This window comes from Atractosteus spatula, chromosome 14 (genome assembly GCF_055471065.1).
Source record: "Atractosteus spatula isolate fAtrSpa1 chromosome 14, fAtrSpa1.hap1, whole genome shotgun sequence".
NCBI classification, from domain to species: Eukaryota; Metazoa; Chordata; class Actinopteri; order Semionotiformes; family Lepisosteidae; genus Atractosteus; species Atractosteus spatula.
Window position 1 is genome coordinate 23,803,262 of NC_142719.1, and position 23,471 is coordinate 23,826,732.

General features: G+C 37.1%; 2 protein-coding genes across 2 annotated transcripts in view; both read right to left on the minus strand.

Annotated features, from left to right (window-relative positions):
* Positions 1-1,514: 1,514 nt before the first annotated feature.
* On the minus strand, positions 1,515-9,857 carry LOC148820934 (hemagglutinin/amebocyte aggregation factor-like). Its single transcript, XM_088933413.1, is given in 5 exon segments — positions 1,515-1,674; positions 5,009-5,161; positions 5,778-5,966; positions 7,047-7,187; positions 9,802-9,857. Coding segments are annotated over 5 exon segments (585 nt in total). The 3' UTR covers positions 1,515-1,628.
* A 3,041-nt stretch (positions 9,858-12,898) lies between these two features.
* The window catches only part of LOC148820935 (uncharacterized), a 50,614-nt gene continuing 40,041 nt past the window's right edge, over positions 12,899-23,471 (minus strand). Inside the window, exons 11-15 of the mRNA XM_088933414.1 lie at positions 22,914-22,980; positions 22,539-22,630; positions 20,235-20,394; positions 17,954-17,986; positions 12,899-12,979 (exon numbers count right to left, since the gene is read on the minus strand). Coding sequence (XP_088789540.1) covers positions 12,899-12,979; positions 17,954-17,986; positions 20,235-20,394; positions 22,539-22,630; positions 22,914-22,980 — 433 coding nt within the window. The remainder of the gene's footprint in view (positions 12,980-17,953; positions 17,987-20,234; positions 20,395-22,538; positions 22,631-22,913; positions 22,981-23,471) is intronic.

Sequence of the window (23,471 nt, forward strand, 5' to 3'; positions counted from 1 at the left end):
ATGATGCATACAATTTCAAAAAATTGATTGTTTTAACACTGAAAACGTTTACGGATGAAAGAAGTTGAATGCAAAAATATTTTGATTCAATAAGTATTCACCCTAAAGATGCGAGTCTTTTTGGATAAGACTCAATCAACTTTGAACACCTGGATGGTGCAATGGTTTCCCATTTTTATGTGCGAATTCACTCAGGCTCTGTCAGGTTGGTTGGGGTTCATTAACGGACAGTAACTTTATGTCTTGCCACAGATTTTCTATCAAGTCTGGAGCAGGGCAGCTCAAAGACATTCATTTTCTTCTTGTTAAATCACTCCAGTGTACATTTTACAATGTGGTTTCAGTCATTCACCTGCTGATAGATTAATTTTGGTCCTTATTTTAGGTTTTAGCAGATCGGAGCAGGTTTTTTTCTATTCTTAGTCTGTATTTTGCTCCACCCATTTTTCTTCTTAGTCTTGACAAGCTTCACCTTTGTTTGCTAATGATGTTTGCTAACAGAGAAGCAAGACTATAACATAATGCTGCCACCATGCTAGATTGTAGGATTATTATTTATTGAGTGATACACTATTCTGGTTTTGTGTCAGATGTAATTCTGACATCATATAAACCAAAACTCTTTTTTCTTGTCTGACAACAAAACCTTTTGGCACAAGTCTACAGTATCTTTCAAATCCTTTATTGAATTCTCCATGCAGGATTTGAGATGGTTCAATTTCAGTCCAATACAGGCCCAGTTTTGTGGAGGGACTAGGATATCGTTGATTCATAGTCATTTTCTCCAATGTCATTCATTTAATTCTGTCATTCAGACAGAGATGTCATTCATTTAAAGATGGCATCTTTAACCAGTTTCCTCCTCTCCCAGCTGCTCAGTTTGGAGGGACAACTTGCTCTAGGCAGTGTCTTTGTGATACATGTTTCTTTACAACAACTTCACTATGCTTAAAGGGATATTCAGTGACTTTAATTTTTTATAACCTTCTTCTGATCTGTACAACTTATTCCTGGATGTTCTGAAAGCTCCTTGGTCTTCATGGTTGAACATTTTCTTGAATGAAGTTCATTACCTGACTGAATGACCTTAAAGAGAGACATGTATTTATTCTGGAATCATGTGTACCACTATTACTGCAAACAAAATAATAGGATAGTAGTTAAACTGATTTATCATGATCATTATTTAGCGGGGGTGACGGTGCTGCCTTGGGTTCAATTCTGGATCTGGGGTGCTATCTTTGTGGAGATTATGACATCCTGTCCAGGGAATACCCTGCCTTGCACCAGTTGCTTGTCAGGAAGGGCTTCATCTCCCCTGCAGCCGTGAATTGGAAGTGTTTAGAAAATGGATGGACGGATTATTTAGCTGACCATGATCCTCTAAATAATGATAATGATTTATCAGTCATTCATGAATTCTATTAATTTATTTTCCCATGTAAATTCAAACTCTTTTGTACATAATCATTGTGTACAAAGTGATTAACAAGAAACTAAAACAGACAAGGCAAAAGCAGAGAATTTTTTTAATAGTACATTTTGAATGTGGTTTACAGATTAAGCAGTTTATTATACTGAAAGCTTTTAGTTGCTGTCCTTTGTCACTCTTGTCAATCTCTGAGGAATTAGCAAGAGTGTCTCATGCAGATCTGATATTTCCAGTGACGGTCTCTTAACATAGAGAAAACAAGAAATTGTTAGCACAGGCTAATACAGGCAGCTTGTGCTGCACTGTTCTCCTACAGTATTTCCCTATCTGAATGTTGAATATGATTGTTTAAACTGGAATTCAATTTGGAAACAAAAAAGCCTTATGTGTTTTTAATAGGAAGAAAATATCAAAATTCTAAAAAATATGTTTTAAAATAATGTATTCTTTAATTTCCATAAACTTTCCTATATTAAAAAATGTCAACAACATTACTTTATTGAAGGAGCTCCAGCAGAACTGACACATTTTAGTGTCATAGACACTATTACAGTATTACAGGTAATAGAAGTCCAAGTAGGTAGCTGCATCAGCATGTGTAGTCTGCAAAGGAACAAGTAAAGGTTTATTCCATTCTGAAAAGAGAAGATAAGAAACACAGCTTTTTGGCTGTGGGGCCTTCTTCAGACTTCTTCACACCTTTGCAGCCTATGCATGCTGACGCGGCTATCTACTTGAACATCTTCAACCCACTGCTGCTGTCACCCACTATGCCTTCCGATAAATCTTTTTGCAGATCTCTTTGTCATGCCATCTCCTCCTCCCTGGGCTACTTGCCCCCTTCTCTCACCAAACTGGCATTCTGTCTCTTCACAAAGATCTGTTCCAAGACCAGGCTTTCTAACCACTTCCTGTTCCTATACAGATGTCGTCATTATAACATCAGTCCTAAAGGATTTCATCTGAAATTTAACACCTTCTCCTTTGACTTGGACACCACCCAGAGTAACACTCAGAAACTTCAACAGTTTTTGAGGAAACTAATGTTTTCTACCATTTTCCCCCTCAAATTACAGATTACTCATTCTGACAACAACAAGGAAGTTTTATGGCTAATAGCTCCACATCATCGTTCCTTTATAACTAACTGTAAGGAATCCCCAATGAAGAGGTTTCCGGATCCTATGCAGACGCAGGAGCAGGTAGATATTGAGACAGGTGTACAATCCGGAACGTCAGGCGAGATCGTGGTGAAAAGGCAAAACGTAGTTCAAAATCCAGGAAATACTAAGAGAGGCGAACAATCCAATTCAGAAGGCGAGGTTCAAGGTCGAGAGGCAAAAGGGTAGTTCAGAATCCATGAGTAGTATAGTAAGCGAGGTTGAAATAACTGCGAGGTAGAGCTCTCTACGAGAAGGCTCAATACTGAGCAACGGGAAGCGGGTTTGGATGGTATAAATAGTGCTGCGTGCCGCACGGTAGAGTGTGTGCTGATGGATTAACACGTGTGGCGGCGCTTGTTATTATTTACCCGCTGCTGGTACTGGATAGTTTTCTTATGAGTTAATCACCGCTGGCTGCCGGTCGTGACACTAACCTCATCAGATCCCTCATCTCCAAGTTAAACCAATTCCTCATTGGCGATAAAGATAAAAAACTCAATCATCTTTTACAGAAAAAAAAGTCAACACAACCACTACCTCCACTAATCCTAATCTTGCTGTTACTATACCCTCAGACATTTCCCTTTCACAGGATGAGTGATCTCTTCTCAGCAAAGGCCTCAGTTTTGTACCAGTTCCCAAGAAGCTGGACATCCCCTAAGCCCAAGTTGTCCTCAACTGCTCAGAGCACATTTTGCTGATAACTTCTCTTCACCGGCAGCTGATAACACCCCAGTTATTGATTCCATTAACAAAATAAAGTCCCCCCTCCGGCCATTTTCTGTCAGTATTTAATTAATCAATGTAACAGTCAAGGTCCCAAGACCATTTCCATACCTAGGAAACACAGGTCTAACCCCACCCAAGGAGAAATTCAGGTGCAAAGACCTGTATATCAATGAAGCCTCCAGACAACTTACCAATACTTCTGCCTCTTCCACAGGATCCTACCACTAACTACCAAAAGGAAGTGGTATCCACCATTTCATTTCTGAACAGCAATAAGGAACTCCCCGAGGAGGCAAACTGTCTCATCATTGAACATCCTCTGGTATATCAATTTTACCTCCCCCCCAAAATCCACAAACCTGACACCCCTGGATGCCCTATCATCTCTGCATGCACCTGTCCCACAACTCACATCTCAGCCTTTCTCTACAGCTTTATGAGACCTCTGGTTGAAGGGTTTCTTTAATATTTTAAGGACACCAACCATGCTCTCCAACTTTTCAATGATTTCCAGTTTTAGGACCCAGAATGTTTCATTTTGATGGATTATTGATGGATTATATGGACACTTGGCAAATTCAATTTAGGGGAAGCAACATACACCGCTACGCACAAAAGGGACATGGGCATTAATATAGATTTTTCTTATCAAGATAATAAGGGAACCAATAAAAAGCAAAATTAATTTACAACATAAAATGAATACCCCATTTAGAACATTGTATTCCATGTTGTATAACAAAAATGTTATAGCCTTTGAAAGAATTCAAAGAATGGCAACAGGAATGATTCCTGATCTCATGGGATTGTCATATCTGTATGACAGATACCGGTTAAAGGAAATATATATTTAGTATAAAACAAAGGAGAAGGAGACTAGTATATATTGATCCAAGTATATAAAAATCCTAAGATTTGTAGATAGGTTCCACCCTAGGAGCTACTTCAGATGCATCACCCGTAAGTCACTACACAGCAATTAATTTAGGCCAGAGAATATGAAACAACTGTACAGATAAGAGTTTTGAGTATCTGTAGTAAGCTTTCTAACCCAAAATCTGGGCTCCTTCAAGAAAGTTTGATAACATTTTAGACACAGAGATATGTAACTACAGAATGAGCAAGGCAGACCAAAGTACATCCTCTCATTTGTGGGTTAAGGGAAAGTTTGGCATGTTTTCAAAGTGTGTGTAACTCATTGTTTAATTGTTAATTTTTAAAATTATCTGCAAAAAATAATTCTGAAAATATTGGTTCTTTAATTGTGTGAATCACAAAACTGATTATACTTGTACTAAATACAAAACCTTAGCAAACCACATAACACTGCTTTGTGATTTCATCTGCTCAGAAGATGGAATGTCAGTGGTTGTAGCAGGAAAAATGGCAGTCTTTATGTAGTCATTTCCAGCAAATGTAATTCAGTTCAGGGAGTTACTGGTGCAGCTGCGCTCATTCTTTACCCTCTTGAATTCCTCAACAGGTCTCATTGGCACCCCCCAACACCCCCTCACACACATTTACCTGATAATGGCATAAAGAGACTACTAATTATATTTTGGTAATATTGCTGAAATTTCATTGTGCCTCTTGAACTATCTGGAAATAGAAAACAACGAGAATGCAACAATCTGCTTTTAGTTTTTCAATTTGCTTTTGAAATGAAATGAAAAAATGAACTTACTCGCGGTGGTTGTCATGGTAGCTGGAAGCACCCACAAGGTAGTAAGAACTCGGAACAGTCCAAGACATAGGTTCATCAAAGCCATTGACATAGTCAGTCCACTTGCAGTTAGAATTGCAGATCTTACTATCACTGCAACAGTAGAACTTCCACCTAAAATTAACAAAACATTAACGTTCAGGCCATCAAAATGGAAATATTTTTATTTAAAAATGCAGTAATGGTTACATTGATAAATTAATTAAGCATTGTAAGTGAGAACAGTGATAATTAAGTTCTTGGCAAAGAACAGGGAAACAACTAATGGGAACACAGGATGGGACTTGACAAACAAAAGAGAGTCGTGGATCTGCTTAAGGATAAATGATTGTACAGCCATATACAGTATATTAGATTTATTCATATTAATTTCAAAATCCCAAATACAAACTGCTTGACTATATAGCAAAAATAACAGGTAAAATAAACCAGTTACTGTAAAGAGTAACAGAGTATTTAGGAAAGCAAAATCAAATATTTTACAATAAAAGAACCCTTTACTCTTTCATTGATTAAGCTTTGAGACAGATACCTTTGTATTTTCATCTGAAACACTATGATCAGTGGCCTTATTCGCACTAATTAGGTACGCATGGAAGATAATACTGAGCCAAACTCTGCTGATTACCCTGCTGCTGGGATTTATTTCAGTGAAATGTTTAGATTTTCTTTTAAGAGCAACATTTCTCTTAACATAAGTTGTAAACAAAATAAAAAAAAATAAAATTACCTTCAATCCTCACGTTTGTTGTCATGATAACTGTACATGCCGGAAATGGCTGATTTTGGTGGACAGGTAAATTCAAATTGCTGATCAAAATCATTCACATAGCCTGACCAAGAGCATAATGGAATGTTTTCAAAGGTACGTTTGCAGCTGAAACTCCATAAACGATCCTCATATTTATTATGATGAGTACTAGAAAGGATAAAAAATAAAAGTCAAAGCTTTTAAATCTACAAAAAAAATCACTATTTTTGGGCTTTCTTGTGAAGCTTTAAAGTTGCAAGAGAATACACATTACATATACTGTAATATTAACATAGTATGATCCGAGAAACAAATCTGGTCGTTTCTGTTATTGTAAATGTTTTAAAATGCCCCCAAAGTTTAAGCAGTAATTCTAAAATGCAAACAAAATACACAAATTTCCAAAATACCTAACTTTCCTAATATAATTATACCATTAGGAAAGGTTCGGCTATTCTCAGCAACAACACAATGAGCAATGTGTTGGACACACCCCACCTGACCTGAAGCATCATACTCTATAACCTGTCGGGGACAGTATCTCAGCACAACACATGCCTAGTCATTCATTATTCCTGTATTGTAATTTTGGCCTCTATGTTATGGTTATAACATGCTATATAATCTATGTCATGGTTATAACATGCTAACCAGTACTGCTTACATATTTTTTCAAAGAAAAAAAAAAGTGAAACAATGATTTAAAACAGAACCAAAAATTCTGAAAATAGAACCTGAATTCCTCAATAGAATTATTCTTGGCATTCTGTTTCCTTTTCTAAAATATAATAAATGGATTTATGTACAGATAAGGGACAAGGATATGGAGAAGACATTTTCTTAAGAATAAGAACATAAGACAAGTTAGAAACAAGAGGAGGCCATCCATCCCAGCTAGCCTGGTTTGGTTGAAGCTAAATTGTGTATTGGTTTCCTCTATAGCACAGAGTAGCTTGTTCAATACATCCCCATCCTTTGGGTAAAGAAGTTCATCCTGTCCTCAGATTTAACTGAACCACTGCATAGTATCCAGTGTGTCTTCAGGAAATAATAAATAAAGAAGCATACTTTGCTTGTTATTATCTCCACCTTTGCCATATAGTATACATTGATTTGGCAGAAAACAAATTTAAATATGGATCTATATGTATGTAATGACATTCAGATGTTTTATTTGTTGATATACAATATGACAGGCTACAGATAGCCTTGGTTATAATAAAGATCATAGCAACATCAACATCTCACCTGCTTATGTAATAAATAGACTCGTATGATGGACAAGTAAAATGCAAAGGTTGGTCATACTCATTTTCTGACCGTGGTTCTGAAAAAAAATTTAGTGATCCATGTCCTCCTGAAAGCTGACTTTTTGCCCCAGTTTTAAGTCTTTAGCACTACATTGGAGTAGCTTAACAATATTAAAGTGAATGTCCTTGAACGGCAAATCAAGGTCCTGACTTGAACATGATCAAGCAACTGTGGGAAGAATTGAAAATGATTGTCCATAAGCAATCCCCAAGCAATCTGATAGAGCTGAAGTACAGCTCTCAAGAAGAATGGGCAAAAATTGCTCCACTTCAGCGTGCAAAACTTGTAGAGGCTGTAATTGCTTCCACCAAATTTTGAGTTCACAGGTTATAACACTTAAATAATCAACATATTCAATCTTTCTTTAGATTTTTGGCATTTACTGTTACTTATCTTACCCTTAGAGCTATTCAGTTTAAGCACTCAGGTTTTGACTAAAATATTACGTTTCATAATGCTTATGCATCATATTGTAATTTCACAAAAAGGAGTTCCATAGGAACAATCTGAATATTAAATGACACATACATTTACCAGACTTCAAATTCACTGTACATTTTGCTAGTTTATTAATGCAGTCCTTTCTCAATTTGATAGAAAAGCAAAATAGTTAAGCAGTTGTAGAACAAAAAAAATAATGTTATAAAGATGACTAAACTCACCCTGTGCACTGACAACAAGAGTTAAAACAAAGAGAATTATTTTCTTCATAACTGATTCAGAAATGAGCAAGGTCTGCAAATCCTGGTTCCCTACAGCTGGTTTTCCCAACAGTTTATATACTGTTCAGTGTCTGGAGCTCATGCAAGGGCAATCATTTCAAGGCCACTTTGATGTAAAAATTTGCATACATGGGTAAAACATATATTTAAACAGATGTGCTTAAAAATGATAATTTGATAAAAACATTGTAAACAGTAAAACACAAAGTAAATTGCTTTCATTCAGGTTTTGAATTTTGTACTACAAATATATCTCCATCTCACACAAAAGTCACAAAAAGTTCTGCCAAATGGGAGTAAATATATGTTCATTTATTTCTGCATTTAAAAAAGATTTTGATTTTATGGCACACATTACCAATTAAAATAACTATGATTTAGTTTAAAATTCAAGGGACCAAGACCACAATAAACCCAATCAGAGATCTAATAATTCCAGAGTACATGTGCCTTTGTCAGATCAAAAACAAACACAATTTTGTTATCTAATGGAAGCAATTAACAATCTTCAATTAAAAAAATTAAATAACTAAAAGCACATTAAGAGCTTATCAATAATCACCTGCAGTTAATCATAAATATCAATATTGTTGCAATTAGGAGGTTAGATAAATATTTATGCTTCCCAGCACATAGAGAATTAACATAGGGAATTAACCTACCCTGTGTTTGATACAATGAGCATTATCTATAAATGTTAACTTACCTGTCAGGTCGGGCTAAATGAAACTCTGTTAAATCATTAAGGAGTGGCACAGTGGCGCAGTGGTTAGCATTGCTGCCTCACAATACTGGGACCTTGGGTTGAATTCTAACCATAGGATGCTAAATGTATGTTCTCCCCATGTTCATCAGAACCTGCTAACAACCTGTGTCAACCAATGGCCTCCTGTGCTTACATGTGGGTTTCCTCTAGGTGCTCCAGTTTCCCTCCACAGTCCAAAAACATGGTGGCAAGTTAAATAGCTTCTGGGAAAATTGGCCTTAGGTGTGAGTGTGTGCATGGTTGTGTCTGTGTGTCTGCCCTGTGATGGACTGACGTCCCATCAAGGGTGTACCCTGCCTTATCCTTTTGCTTGCTGGGAAAAGCTTTAGCTCCCCCATGACCCTGAATTGGAAGAAGCAGTTAGAAAATGAACGAAAAGATAAATTGTTAAGTTTGCCCTCTTAGACCATTAATATTTAACAGTGACTGAATATTCCTAGTGAGGACATTGAAGTGGTCTTCATGAGAATCCTTTATATGATTAAGTAGACCTTAAGGCAGAATCCCATTGCTTCAGAAGTTGAGTCTGGGCTTATAGGTGGATCTGGCATAGCTAGGACCAAGTTTGGTTTGTTGTGATTTCAACCCATAGAACCCATAGAGTATGTTATTATTTATGTTAACACTGGCTATTATGTTCTGCATTGTATATAGTAAGTCTGTCCACTTATGTTTAAAAAAAAGGTAAAAGACTCTACAGAACTACAAATGGCATCAAAGTGAGTTCAAACCTTATTAAAAGAAATACCAGCATATCACATCCTCACCTTCCATCACAGCTTCAGGGGCATCAGAACTTGCTATCAACCTGTGTCAACTAATGGCCTCCTGTCCTTACTCAAATGGTAGAAAAACTAGGCCTGCTAAGGACTGATACTTGGAAGAGATATACAGTACCAAGGAGAGCTGTTGAAATGAAAATCTGTAGACACACTGGCTCTCCAGAACTAGGATTGCATGGGCATATTAGAAGGGTAATACAGCCTTAGGAAGACTGCAAAGGAGATCAGGAAGATACTAGTCTTTTGAATTGTTTGTTTTTTTTAATTTATAGGCAGGTTAACTGAACAAAGAACCAAGAACATTGAGAGATGATTTGACTGAAGTATTTAGGATCCTAAGGGATATAGATAGGGCTAATTGAGGTAATCCTTTCACACTTAATAACAAAATCCTCTGTTTTGTTTCACATTTGCAGTCTCACTGGAAGGAGAAGGAAGTGGAAGCGTAGACTGTGTGACTGTTGTCATGTGTAGTCATCATATTGTCACGGATATGGGAAAGGACGAACCGTGGAATGGCAGGAGAATGAACAGACCCTATGCGTAGCGGCAAGACAGGGGTTAGCCCGGACTCAGCTGTTCAGAAAATGCCATATAGAAACCTATGCCCTCAGGCCATGGACAGGAGCGACCTGGTGCTAGGTGGGTCTCAGGACATCCAAACCTCAATGCTGAGTGAGGAGCAGAGCAGACACAGGAAGTAAATAAGCTACACAACACGACACACCAGAAAGACATGAATAATCACAGGGAACTAGGAACAGGACAGAAGTAGAACGCCCTCTAGGTGTACTGGGTGTAACAGTACTCCCCCCTTCAAGGGCGGCTCCTGATGCCCAAAAAAGAGCTGCACAGCACTGGGGGGAGAAAAAACCTCATTTAACTGAAAGGAAACCTCTGGGAGTCCACGGCTGAGAGCTACCCCCTCCTTTGGGGTAAAAAAACATTTATTGAGTAGAAGAAGGGGGGGCCAGGCTGGGCTCCAGAGGAGCAAGACAAAAAACCAGATCGAACAAGCAAAAAAAAGTCACGAATAACGAAAATAAACCCTGATGGAACAGGAGAACAAACAACACATAAGGGCATGGAAGCCCAGACCAGAGGACATGGGAACCCAGGATAGAGAGACTGGCGGGCGTGGGAGCCCGGGACAGACAAAACACATTAAAAAAAAATCGCACACAACAGAAATAAACCCTGGTGGAACAGGGGAACAAACCATACATTAGGGCATGGAAGCCCAGATCAGAGCGCATGGGATCCCAGAGCCAGGGAGACCAGGGGACATGAGAGCCCGGAGCCAGGGAGACCAGGGGGCATGGGAGCCCGGAACACAGAAGCAGCAGCAGGCGTGGGAGCCCGGGACAGAGGGAAAACACGCAACACATATAAACCCTGATGGAACAGGGGAACAAACCACACGTAAAGGAAATAACCCACAACAGATAGGGAAGAGCAGGGGGCATTGAATCCCAGAACCAGGAGCCTAGAGTAGGCTCAGCATTCTGTCACGGATGTCGGAAAGGACAAACCGTGGAATGGCAGGAGAGTGATAAGACCCTATGCGTAGTGGTGAGACGGGGGTTAGCCCAGGCTCAGCTGTTCAGGAAATGCCATATAGAAACCTATGCCCTCAGGCCATGGACAGGAGCGACCTGGTGCTAGGCAGGTCTCAGGACATCCAAACCTCAATGCTGAGCGAGGAGCAGAGCAGACACAGGAAGTAAATAAGCTACACAACATGACACAACAGAAAGACATGAATAATCACAGGTAACAGGAACAGGACAGAAGTAGAGCGCCCTCTAGGTGTACTGCGCGTGACACATATATAGTGTTATATGTACAGTATGTGCAAATGAGCTGTTGATGTAAAACTTGAATTGTTATTTCTTTACACAAAATCCACATAATTAATTTATACATGTGTAGTCATCATTTGTAATTTAATTCAACAAAATTAGAAGACATATTTAGAAGGAAGTGAACAGTTAATGTATGTGCAAATTTGCTGATGTAAAACTTGGACTGTTGTGTTTTCATTGTCATTGTCATTTTCATTGTTTTCATTTGTAGCAATTTCATTGTCCAATAATTAGCCATTAGCTAGCCAAAATTCATTATAGATGGCTTAGGATCACCTTGCTTAATAGTTAAACTTTGGCTAAACACATCCTCTAGAGACCCTTCTTATTGGTAATCCAAAAGAAGCAACTTTGAAACTCTGTAACTGTCATGCCCTCATGCTCCTACTCTGTCATGTCCCTAGTTTCCCTGTGCTTTGCTTGTCCATCCGGTTTGTCTTAGTTGGGGCTATATATTTCCGGGTCCACCTTTCCTCCTCGCTCAGCATTGATGGTTTAGATGTCTTGAGACTCGCCTAACACCAGGTCGTCTCCTCTGCAGCCTGAGGGCATACAGTAGGTTTCTACCCGACATTGTATGACCTCCTGAGCCTGGGCTAACCCCCGTTTTGCCACTTCGCATTGGGGCTTTTTTGCTCTCCTTAATTTAATTTGTGCCTCCTGCTTGCCATGTTAGGCTCTGGTGTTTCCTGTGACCCTGTTCTGGATAAAGCTGTTTAGAAAATTGATGGATTAAATAAAAACATTACTCAACTTACCAGTTTGAAAATAATATTTACTTCCTAGTAATTAATTAAACGGGTTATCCTTGAAACCATTGAGAATATGATATGATGTTCCCGAATTAAAATTCTTCTTCATCTGTATATTTCCCACACTTGCAGGTTGTTTCAGCAGTGCAAAAACAGATAAAAATAGTACATTAGGAGTTCCATTCTACAATATGGAATCCAGGATTACACAAAAGCAAGAAACTGAGGCTTGGTTAATGGTGGCCAGACTGGGGGCAGTGCTTGTTTTCTGTCCATGTTTTATTGTTCTGTTAATAAACTGTATATTGTAAAATTTCAGCCCTTGTGTTGCTTTTTATTTTGTCTGATTGACTTCTCAAAGCCATAAAATCACTGCAAATTTCTAATTGTTCCATTGAATTCCACCATCACATCACTACAAAATCAATATAACCTACAAGAAAACAGTACCTGTTTTGCTGGTGTAATGAAATGAGGGTTTTTATTGTACTGTAACAATTAGAAATTGGAACAGTAAATTGACAGAGTGCTTTAACACCTGTTACAAATCAAACACAATAATTTACAATTGGACTCTAAATAAACAATTGGTACAATGTCAAAACATGCATGACAAATCAACAAGAGCAATAGAATATATTTGTGAATTGATCTGCTGTGAAATGAAAAGTTGAACGTTTAACAGCATAACAAGATAAGAAGTAATATAATCAAAATTAAAATATATAGACTATAATGTGTTATGGTTTACCTAGTAGATTTTATGAGTCTCCGATAGTTAAATCACAGTTATTTACAATATGAATTTGAAACAATGAATTATCAAACATGTGCTTACAACCATAGTTTAACTCTCAAGAATTATGAGAATAAAGAACACTCAAAGATCTGTTGGCTAAATGCTACTTGATGGGTTTGAGCTTCCCGCTGATGGGAATGATGTGCAGGGCCCAGTGATTCAGGTTCTTCAGCTGCCTGCTTTGCTGGAAGTGTCCCGGCGCAAAGAGATAAGAGAGAGAAAGAGCTTTGCCTAATGTTGCTGAGGGCTTCTCTGTACGGAAGTTAGCAACACAGTTGTCTACTTGGGTCTGGTACCAAGTAAGTGAGATAGGAGAAACTCGGTTTGTCACGACTATAGTTTTTTATTGAATATGCCTAGATACTCAGAATCTCAATAAAAAAAGTCAAACTTATTAGTCAGGTGAAAATAATAATTGGTTTGCAAAAACGTTTTATGCAAAGCATTCACAGCTTACTGTACATAGAGGATCAAGCTGCCTTGTGAAGACAACAGAAAGATTATTAGAACTAACAATTTATAAAAATTCATTACACTTTTATAGCGCTTTTCTGGAAACTCCACTCAAAGCACTTTACAGGTAATGGGGACTCCCTTCCACCACTGTCAATGTGCAGCATCCACCTGGATGGATGATGTGGCGGCAGTCATTGTGCGCACAGTATGCTCACATTGCATCAGCTATCAATGGGGAGGAGAACAGAGTGATGAAGCCAATTCATAGTTGGGGATTATTAGGAGGCCATGACTGATAAAAGCCAGTGGGGAATTTGGTCAGGATGCTGGTGTAACACCCCTACTCTTTTCAATAAACACCCTGGGATTTTTAATGACAACAGAGACTCAGGATCTTGGTTTTACATCTCTTCCAAAGGACAACGCCCTTTTACAATAGAGTGTCCCCATCACTATACTGGGGCATTAGGACCTATACAGACCACAAGGTGAGTGCCCCTTACTTGCCCCTCTAATACCACTTCCAGCAGCAACCTTAGTTTTTCCCAGGAGGTTTCCCATCCAGGTACTGACCAGGCTCACACCTGCTTAACTTTAGTGGGTTGCCAGTTGTGAGTTGCAGGGCAATATGGCTGCTGCTGGACTCTTGATTAATATTTAATTCTAAGTGCTATAATATTATGTGCTGCTATGCAGGTTATAAGGACATGTTCAGCTCATCCACTTGTTTTTTCATTGCAATTGAGCTGAAAGTTGGATGAAGCGAGATAGTAGTGTACTGTATTTAGTATGCATCTGCCTACTAAATCCAAAAGCTAGTTGCAATGGACCCTGTGTGTTTGTGTCTTTCTGTTAAATTGCAAGAACTAAAAAATGATTTAGCAAGAACACAGCTGGTCCAAACAAAATACTGTGTCTGGACCACATTCCCCAGAAGCCTTTGAGGAATGAGTTGTTGATGCCCTGCAACAGGGTAGCCTGCTGTTGTGTATAAAAATGTTAATTACTCCAAGATCTTTCTTAATTACTCCTGTACCCTTCCTGTATGTTTATGTTAGTGTATATGAAACAAAGAAATTGTGAAAGGTATGTACCTCCTTTTTTACTCCAAATCACTGCAGTATTCCATAGTTGTTGGATTATGGTGTAGTGTTCGACAAGATGGACACCAGTACCTTTTCTGTTTGTGAATTTTTAGGCATCCACATCAGCAGTGCTAAATGACTGCTGACGTTAAAGGGAAAGATTTCTAGTAGGTCACCAATAATTAACCAATAATGTGAATTTGTAAAAGCTGTAGTTTCCTTGGACTTGTTTGCCATGCCCACGCCCCCAGAGCACCAGTTCACTGTCGCCACGCCCCCCTGTCTGTCAATCTGCCCTGATCCTTGTCGTCTCCTCCCCTTTGTCCTTTTCCACTCCCTTCTGCATTATACCATCCGCATAGGGACCTGAACTACGCTTCACGGGAGCCTGGATTGGCTCCAGTTAAATTATCTTTGTGAATTTTGTTTCAAAGCTGGTAAGCAGCTCAGCTGCCTGGCAGGAAAGGTAGGACTGAAGTTCAGTTAGCAGCGTAAAGAAGAGCTAGGTTTGTTTTATTTTGTTTGTGGTGGCTTTTTCCCCTCCACTGTATAAATAAAGAGCACTGTTTTAAACCTACCTTAAAGCTATGTCTTGTCACTGTGCTAGGAAGAATCATATACCTACTTTGTTTGTTGCCTATTTTTTTACAACTTTGATCAATTCCTGCACATCTAGAGCCTCAAAATACAACTAAATATTCTACAAGATTCACAGAGTGAAGAATTAGAAAAAGAGATGACTCACATGGGTATTCCAGTAAAACACTGGTGTCATAATACAGTACACCAGTATAAAAGCAAATTAGTTTAAGTAGGTAACTGCATCAGCATGCGTAGGCTGCAAAGGACCCAGTAAAGGTTTAATCCATGCTGAAATGAGAAGAAAAGAAGCACTACGTTTCAGCTGTGGAGCTTTTTCGGCTCTGTGTTTCTTTTCTTCTCTTTTTAGCATGGAAGAAATCTTTACTTGATCCGAAAAGTGAAGTAGCTCACAAGAAGGAAAGTAGTTTGTGTTCAGACATACTGTATATTGTATTTAAGGAGCAGTTGATAATTCCTTCATTTTTCTATATTAGAACAAGCACTAGCTAAATAATAGCATGTTTTTTAGTAAGAAAAAAAAACTGCTGACTTAAAAGTAAACAAATGAAATTTTTAATTTTTCAGTTTGAGAAAATGCAGTCCCAAAAGAACAATAGCAACATTATTTTACCTGAAGAGAACACCCAGCTCAGATTTCCAATGTGATACAAAGACAGAATGTTCTCAGCCCCTAAGAGGGATCTAACCTTGTAGCCAATGTCATGGATCCACAAGCCATGAAGTGAAAATTTAGTGATCTTTTAGAAATCAGTTTAGCTCATCTGCAAACCAGGAAGTCACTGTTGCAGATAAGGCTGAGGGTTAGAACTGCAGTGTGGCACTATAGAGAAGTCTTTCATACAGACGAAACAGCTAAACATTTAACCTAGATTCTGTGTAAGATTAAAGTAATAATTTTAAAACAAATATATTGAAAAGTAACAGAAGTAGTTGGGAAGTATAAATATGTTTAATGGACGTGTTTAAACAGCGGATACATTTTTTCTTGGTTCTTTGTGGTCATAGCTATATATTTAAGATTGTAACAGTTTAAATACTTTCAGTTTTCAGTCTGAAACTCTCCACCACATTGTAATGAAAAACTACACTATAAAAGTACATTTTAATAATAATTTCTTATTATTTTCTTACACTTTTACCAGAACTAATTGAATTCTGACATCACACAATAAACTTACAATACTCAGAAATTTAGAGTCCAGTGGAAAAAAAAAACATTGTTGGACATTAATTAATGGTCAGTTTATCTTAGGAAAAAATGTAGTAAATCAGCAGGTTTTCATCCCTTTGCTCAATCAATTTTTTCTCTCTTCATTTTTGTTTTTGTATGTCTTCAGAATTAGATGATTCAAACTTCTTGGAAAAAAGAAAACAAATGGGTACATTCACTTTTTTAGTCTTAGTCTTTTTAGCCTTTAAAAGTCACAATGTGCATTCAGAGTTATTGCAAAATGTGAATGGCTGTTCAAAGTGTTTAAATGTTATTTTTGCTAAATCACACCAAAAGTCACACATGTGCGATAGAAATGATGGTTTTGAATTAATACACTCTTCACTTCTCTTATTTACTAGAGCACTTTTCTTCCTTATGTGTTTTTAACACAGTTTGACAGCCTGCCAAACTCCATTGAAAAATTACGGTCAGGATTCCACGGGTCAGTTTTTTAGTGAGAAAACATCAAGCATGTAACTTTGGAATTAAGAGTTAAACTAAAAGATAAAGAAGAAAACCTATACTTTACTATATGTAGAAAATAATTCTTATTCTTTACTAACAAAAATATATTTGGCTGTGTATAACACAATATCAATTGCACTATTACTATAAATACCAGGCTAGGATGGTAAACAGTTCTAAGTTTGCAACATTCATCAAAAAAGTTTAGTTTTATTAACTATGTTTTACTTTTAAATATAACTTTATAACTATATACCATTACAAGATGAAATAATAAACACATTTTCACTCACAGGTAAAGTTTTGCTAGCAAGTGAATGAAAGAAGATTGAAATGTACAGTAGGCAGCTGATTACTGACAATGTGCTCAACAGTAACAATACTTCCAGTTACTTAGGGTTCCTATGGTTCAAGTGCAAGTAGCAGCATACAGTTAATGGTGCAAATCTACAGTTAACTCACTGAGGGGATTCAAATGACAAAAATCCTAAAACTGAAAACAGAACAACTGACTTGAAACATTTTAATTTAAACTTAGAAGATTCTACTTTGATCTGAGGAAGAATAATCTTTTTTGTATGACTTTTTAGTCCTCTAAATAACAATTAAAAAGCAACTGTAAAACAAAATTAACAACTAAACAATACCTACTGTAGCTGCATAATACAAACCTAATGGGCTACAGAAAATGAGTTTATTTAGCCTTTTATGGGATGGGATGTGATGGGAACTCTCACACAGTTTGAAACCACGCAGGTTTGTAACAGGATGCTGATGAAGATAGTGTAATAGTTTATATTGAGATACTCAATAATCAACCTTACAATGCGAAGGGTGATTCATATGTACAGGAGTTCATATTACCCATATGTTCTCCTTGAAAATTTGCAGAACTGTTAAATTTGTCACTGAAAATCTTAAGACTAAAAATAAATTAAACTATTTTAAAAATTGCAAGCCGACAAGTCTGCAAAATGCTTGTGCTGTAGCAGTTGGTGGTACAATTTGCTGTATAATGATATTAATGTGCTCTTTGTATCTCAGTAATACAGTTTCGTGCCTTTTTCTTCAGATCCTTCATATTCATGTTTCTAATTTTGTGTTAATCAGACGTTATTTACAAAAACTGATCTCTGGTTTTGCAGCAGGATTTGTCTAAACTTAAACCAATTAATTTTAACACCCATCACGTTGTGTAGTGAGCAAAACATTGAAAACTGGTTGTGTGCGATAAAAGTGTGGAGTGCATATTTTGGAATGCAATCTTTACCATAGAAACATTTTGTGTGTACATTGAGGGCTCTGCAGACACCAATGCTTTTTTTTTTGCACAGACACATGGGAACCATTTCTTATATTCCTCTCTCACCTGTAAAAACAAACAGAGCTATTAGAAAACATATATTTTCCATTGTATTTTAGTGAGGGTCACATCGGGCTTAAACAAACACCTTTGAAGATATGTTCCCAAAACAGGAGATGGGGCATTGTTAGGAAAAGTTTAAAGAAAATGTTGAAGATGTTAGGTAGTATTTAAATATTAAAAACTACAATTTACAAAAGTCCAGTCAGTCATATTTCATCTGACCACCCTGAATGAGGGCAATGATGATACCAATTACAATCTTCATATATATTTTTAACAGCTGATACAAAATTTAAGAACACACAAAATCAATTAGTTTTGATTAACACCTTGCCTGGAGTAAACATTAGCAGACTCAGGGGACTCAAAGGACCAGAGCTGAGAACCAATGACTCTGTGCTTTTTTGGCTACTGGCAATTTTTTATTGTAAGTGGGAGTATTCAGTTGGGTTAGTGTTTTGGAGAAAGGACTCAAACTTATATACTATTTTGTGAAACATATATCTTGCTTTCCAGTATGTCTTTTTTTAATTGATGACTCATTACTAGATGTATCTGTGCAGGGGTGGATATGGTTAGCTGGCATTAGTGTTAACAGGAAGTGGTGTCAGCTTCCTTACAAGCTTTCTCAAATATTAGTGAGTCTTTTCTTTCCTTGATGTTGTGCATATGGAGCTCTCCATTACACTGGTCCATGGGGCCATGGAGTTTGATCATTTCCTAGCATGAGGAGCTGACGCCATAGAAGATTTATAGATAATTAAATACCTCTGTCTGAAAGTGTTTTTTGGAAACTCTGTAGTTTGGGTTTGCCATCTGGGAAGGGATGTATAAGGAAGGTCAATAGGAGAAATAGTTGGTGAAGTCTGTAATGCTATAATTCTTGCTCTTGTGTCTTGTTGCTTCTCTTCTTCTTTCATATTCTTAATTACTGTCAAGATCTTATCCTTTCCGTCACTTTTGTAAGATGCTCCTCACCCAGCTGTGCTTCACCTTTGGGGCCAGCAGCCACACATCCATTCCACCCTGACTACTGTGTAATACAGTGAATACAGTGTAAGCCTAGCGTATTCTGAGGGGCGTATATCTTGATTCAACCTGTTTCCTGATGTCCTCCGGTCAGACCGTTCTGATTCAGAGTTTCTTGTTCAGAGTGGAAGGTTGGACCTCTCTGTCCTGTGGTGCCTTCTGGACAGGTGGTTCATTTCCATCCTGCACCTGCTTTCCCTACACTTCCCCCTCCTGCGATCCAGTCTTCCAGTCCACCTGTCTGCATCCTGGGCAACTACATTGGGCTGTCCTCCATTCAATTTGGGCCTCCCTTCCCTGGGAACCTGGCTACAGAAATCTACTCCTAAGTATTGAGAGAAACACCCCAGCAACTCTTGCTCCCAGACACCAGTCAGTGCACTTCAGTGGATAGTTTCACCCCAGGCTGGTGCTGTGTTGTGCCAGCCTCTTCTTTCCACCTGAGGTGTAGTGAGCCGGCCACTCTCCCTGAGCTGTCACACTCAAGCTCCTGGGTATGTAACATTTACAGCACTGTTTTCACCCTCATAAGTATTCCAGCCATCTTGTCTCCATTTATTCACCATTGCTTGTACATGTACCTAATTAACTCAACACTATACTTCAACATAACAATTTCTGCAATACCAGTGTCTGGGGGGAGGCATGACATTAAAGACACTCAGTAAATTCAGTAAGACACATACTCAGTTTATATTTGTCCGATGCCAATTTTAAAACACATTAAAAGAACAAATGTAACACATTTCTGTGTTGAACATACAAAAAAATGACTACACAAGATTTATTAGATCCACTAAAAGTAGCATCTTTGAGTAATTTCCCCATAACTCCCATACTACCACACACCATTCTATCTCTCAGTCCTGTGTGTACTGTTACAGCGAGACAATCAGTGAAGTAGTGCTTGACATTTATGATCATTTATGTGCTTTTGTTTTGGTTAATACCCTTTCAAAACAGTACAGCATCAAAACACAAGGCCCCAGAAAATGGTCATGTTTAGAAGTAAAGTTGTAGGGGAATACTTAATGTATCAGTGCACTCTATATTATTTTTATGACTCCCCCCTCCAAACACATAACAAAATGTCTTCCCCTCAGATGTGTACCTAATACCCAATTATGCTGTAGAAAATATCCTCTGTCTTTTCACTGTCTTACCTATCCTGATAGTCATGTTGTATTTGAAACCTAGAAGGTTAAAGAGAAAGAACTGTTACCTCTCTGTTAAGCAGACAGTGAACAATGAAGATGAAAGTACCCTGCTGTGAATTCAGCACAATAAACAGGTATGTTAGCAGAGTGGAACTTTGGAAGAAGCCCAGGATCCATCCACACCCCAGTACAACACACTGGGCAACAGATTTGAAAAGTATTATCCTGGAAGAGAAGTACAAAACATCAACTTCTGAGAAAATTTGTTACTTCCTCATCTTCACATTAATTTACATCTAAAAAATCAGTTACCTTTCTGAGTAAATGTATTATGTTATAGTACCAAAGTATACTAATAATTACTATTGTTGCAAATATGAATAGTTCAGGAAGCAACCTCATGGATATGCAAAATGTGCAAATAAATATGCAAAAAAAGTTTTTTTTATTCTGCAGCTTGAGTAATAATCAGGCTCAATCTTAGACAACACAAAAGAGTATTAAAAGCAAATACTACAACTACAAAAGGGACAAAAGTTACACTAAAGATAGGTATATACAGTACAATAAGTCATTTCTTATAGTCCTACTTACTATAGAAATAGAGAATTTAGAATTATGCCTTTGTAATCTCAATACACATAAACCAACTTTTGAGTTGAAAGATGCATCACAAAAAGAGAATGTTTGGCCTGAAGATTCCACAATATAGGAAATCAGAATTTTTTAACATAAGTAACAAAGCTCACTTATGATAATGAAAAAAACTCCAGAATTTTTTAAGTTTAGTTTTCCAGAATCTGATTATAACAGTATTTAGAAAAAATATCTGTTTCACAGCTCAAATTTGAAGAAGAGCAAGATGTTGAATGAGGATGTCTGTTCTATTCCTGTGTTTATCTATGGGTCCATTCTTGTGTTTACTACCTTTAATTACCTATAATGGAATGTCTCTCACTGCTGAAAGTCTATTCTTTAATATGCTAGTCTACTACAATACACGATAAGGTGTAATAAGATGTAATTTTGCAAAACTTAATCTAGCCATTTTTAAGAAACTGGTGTTTCTTTCAGTTGATCCATTATAAAACTTTTCGGGGCTTGGGGTTTAGTGGAGTAGTCCTGACTTTATCACATCAAAATTAAGATTACCTAGACCCCTAACATTACTGACCTTCTTGCAATATAATGTGTCCCATATACATTAGATTTCTATATTTTCATCAGTACATTAAAATAGAAAATAAGATAAATATACTGTAGATAGAGTCAGATAGATAAACATAATTAAATGCCACAATCCCTTTCAATTATAAATTTAGTCATGAATCAACTAACGTAGAACAGTGTAGTTTTGTTTTTAATGAAATGACATTGATCATTAAATCTTATGTTTGATAATATTGAATCTATAATATAGATTGCCTATGCTTAGTATGGATGTAACACCAAGTAGCATTGGGATCAACTTTGTCACACTAACATAATGGGCATTCCAGCCAGGGAAGGTGTACAGTATATGTAATTCAGGGAGTCCTAAATAAGGGAGATTATGATGAATATGGACATAAAAAATACTGTTTACAAATTGGAACTTCCCACTATTGAAGCATACCTTATCTGATTTATATGCTTCTGGTATTAAATTAAATTCAGATTCTATTAAATTTAAAGGGGGAATAATTGGATTTTTCAAAATATCGAAAACAATAATAAAGTAATTCTAACCACGGTATAGAGCACTGATTTCCACTCCCATTCCTGGATGATCAGTGCCTTCTGGTTGACTTGATTTGAATCAGTTATTCATCAGTCTGTATTTTCACTGTTTCTAACCATTTACTTATTGAGGATTATAGATTTCTTATTAAACAGGCTGGGCTGTATCCTGATAGTGGTATCCACTTCTGGTAGCCCTCCAGGACCAGAAGTGGATACCACTGGTATAATGAAGCACTTGAGTCACTCCTGACATTGCTGTAAAATGAAATAAGGGTGCCCAATGGTCTTTTTCTTGGGGATTAGGGATCAAAGCCTGAGAGGAAGAATTAAGAGCAACAATACATGTTTTCTGTATGGTTTTGGGAAGTGGGATAAAACTAGTATGCACTATGCAGTATGAAATTCAGATTAATAATACCTAAATATACAGTATAGAAACCTAGTTTCAAATGTCATTGAAGTATGACTTTCTTATCCTGATTATTAAAATGATGCTTATTATAACAGTCATTTTGGTTTCAGTATTATATTTGCATGCAAAAGTACATGAATGTATTATTAATACTGTGTTATTACTGTATTAGATGCTTTATGCATATATAAGACATTTGCAATCTACAGATTATAGATTTTCCCACTACTTTTACCTGGTGTCATTCACTTTGGAAATATCACTCTTCATATGAACCAGAGTCAATCTGAGATTCCAGACAATCACAGAAAACAGAAACAAGTTAAGCTGTAAAAAAAAACCCACATTAAACAGATAATTAAACTCCATAACAGTCATAGCTCAAGGAGATGCTTGGTTCTAATAGTGAAATATTAGATAATAATGTTTTGCTTTAACTTGATGAAACATTAATGTACCTCTATCAGATTCACCATTAATTGATAATGGCATATCAAATGTTTATTATTTTATTAGCGATATTTCAGTTCTGTGAAAGCAATACAGAAAAGTGTGGTAAACTGTGTATTATGTATTTGCTCATCAAGATGAAGACCACTACTGTACATACTGCGAGAATGCAGTACAGTGGGCCTAGAAATGTCCATCTGAAGCCTTTCTCATTTTTCAACCAGCATCTGAAACATAAAAGCAGCAGATTTTCTTATGAATATAGAACAGATTCATACATGAACTGTGAAAATAAATATGTTTACACACTATGAATTAACTAATGAATTTGTTTGAGTAAGGAAGTGCGTCAGTGTGCGTCGGGTCAAAGGAACAAGGAAAAGTTAATTCCATGCTGACAAATAGAAGAAAGAAATAACATTTTGCTGTTTGCCCTTCTTCTGATATGACAGAGAAAATTATGGGGTGAGAATAAAGTAATCAAGAACAAAGGACAGAGTAATTGAGAATGAGCAGAAAGATGAGAAATAGTGTCCACACAAAGGAATATGGGGGGAGGTATGAAAAGCTGAAATCTGTAAATGAATGAAGAGGATTAAAAAAAAAGGCAATTAATCTGGCCAAATGGATTATACTAATTATAATTGTCATCAATAGGGGTCTGTTGTTAAACTAATTAAACTAATACTAATTATGTGAATGATCAGCACTTGGAGCA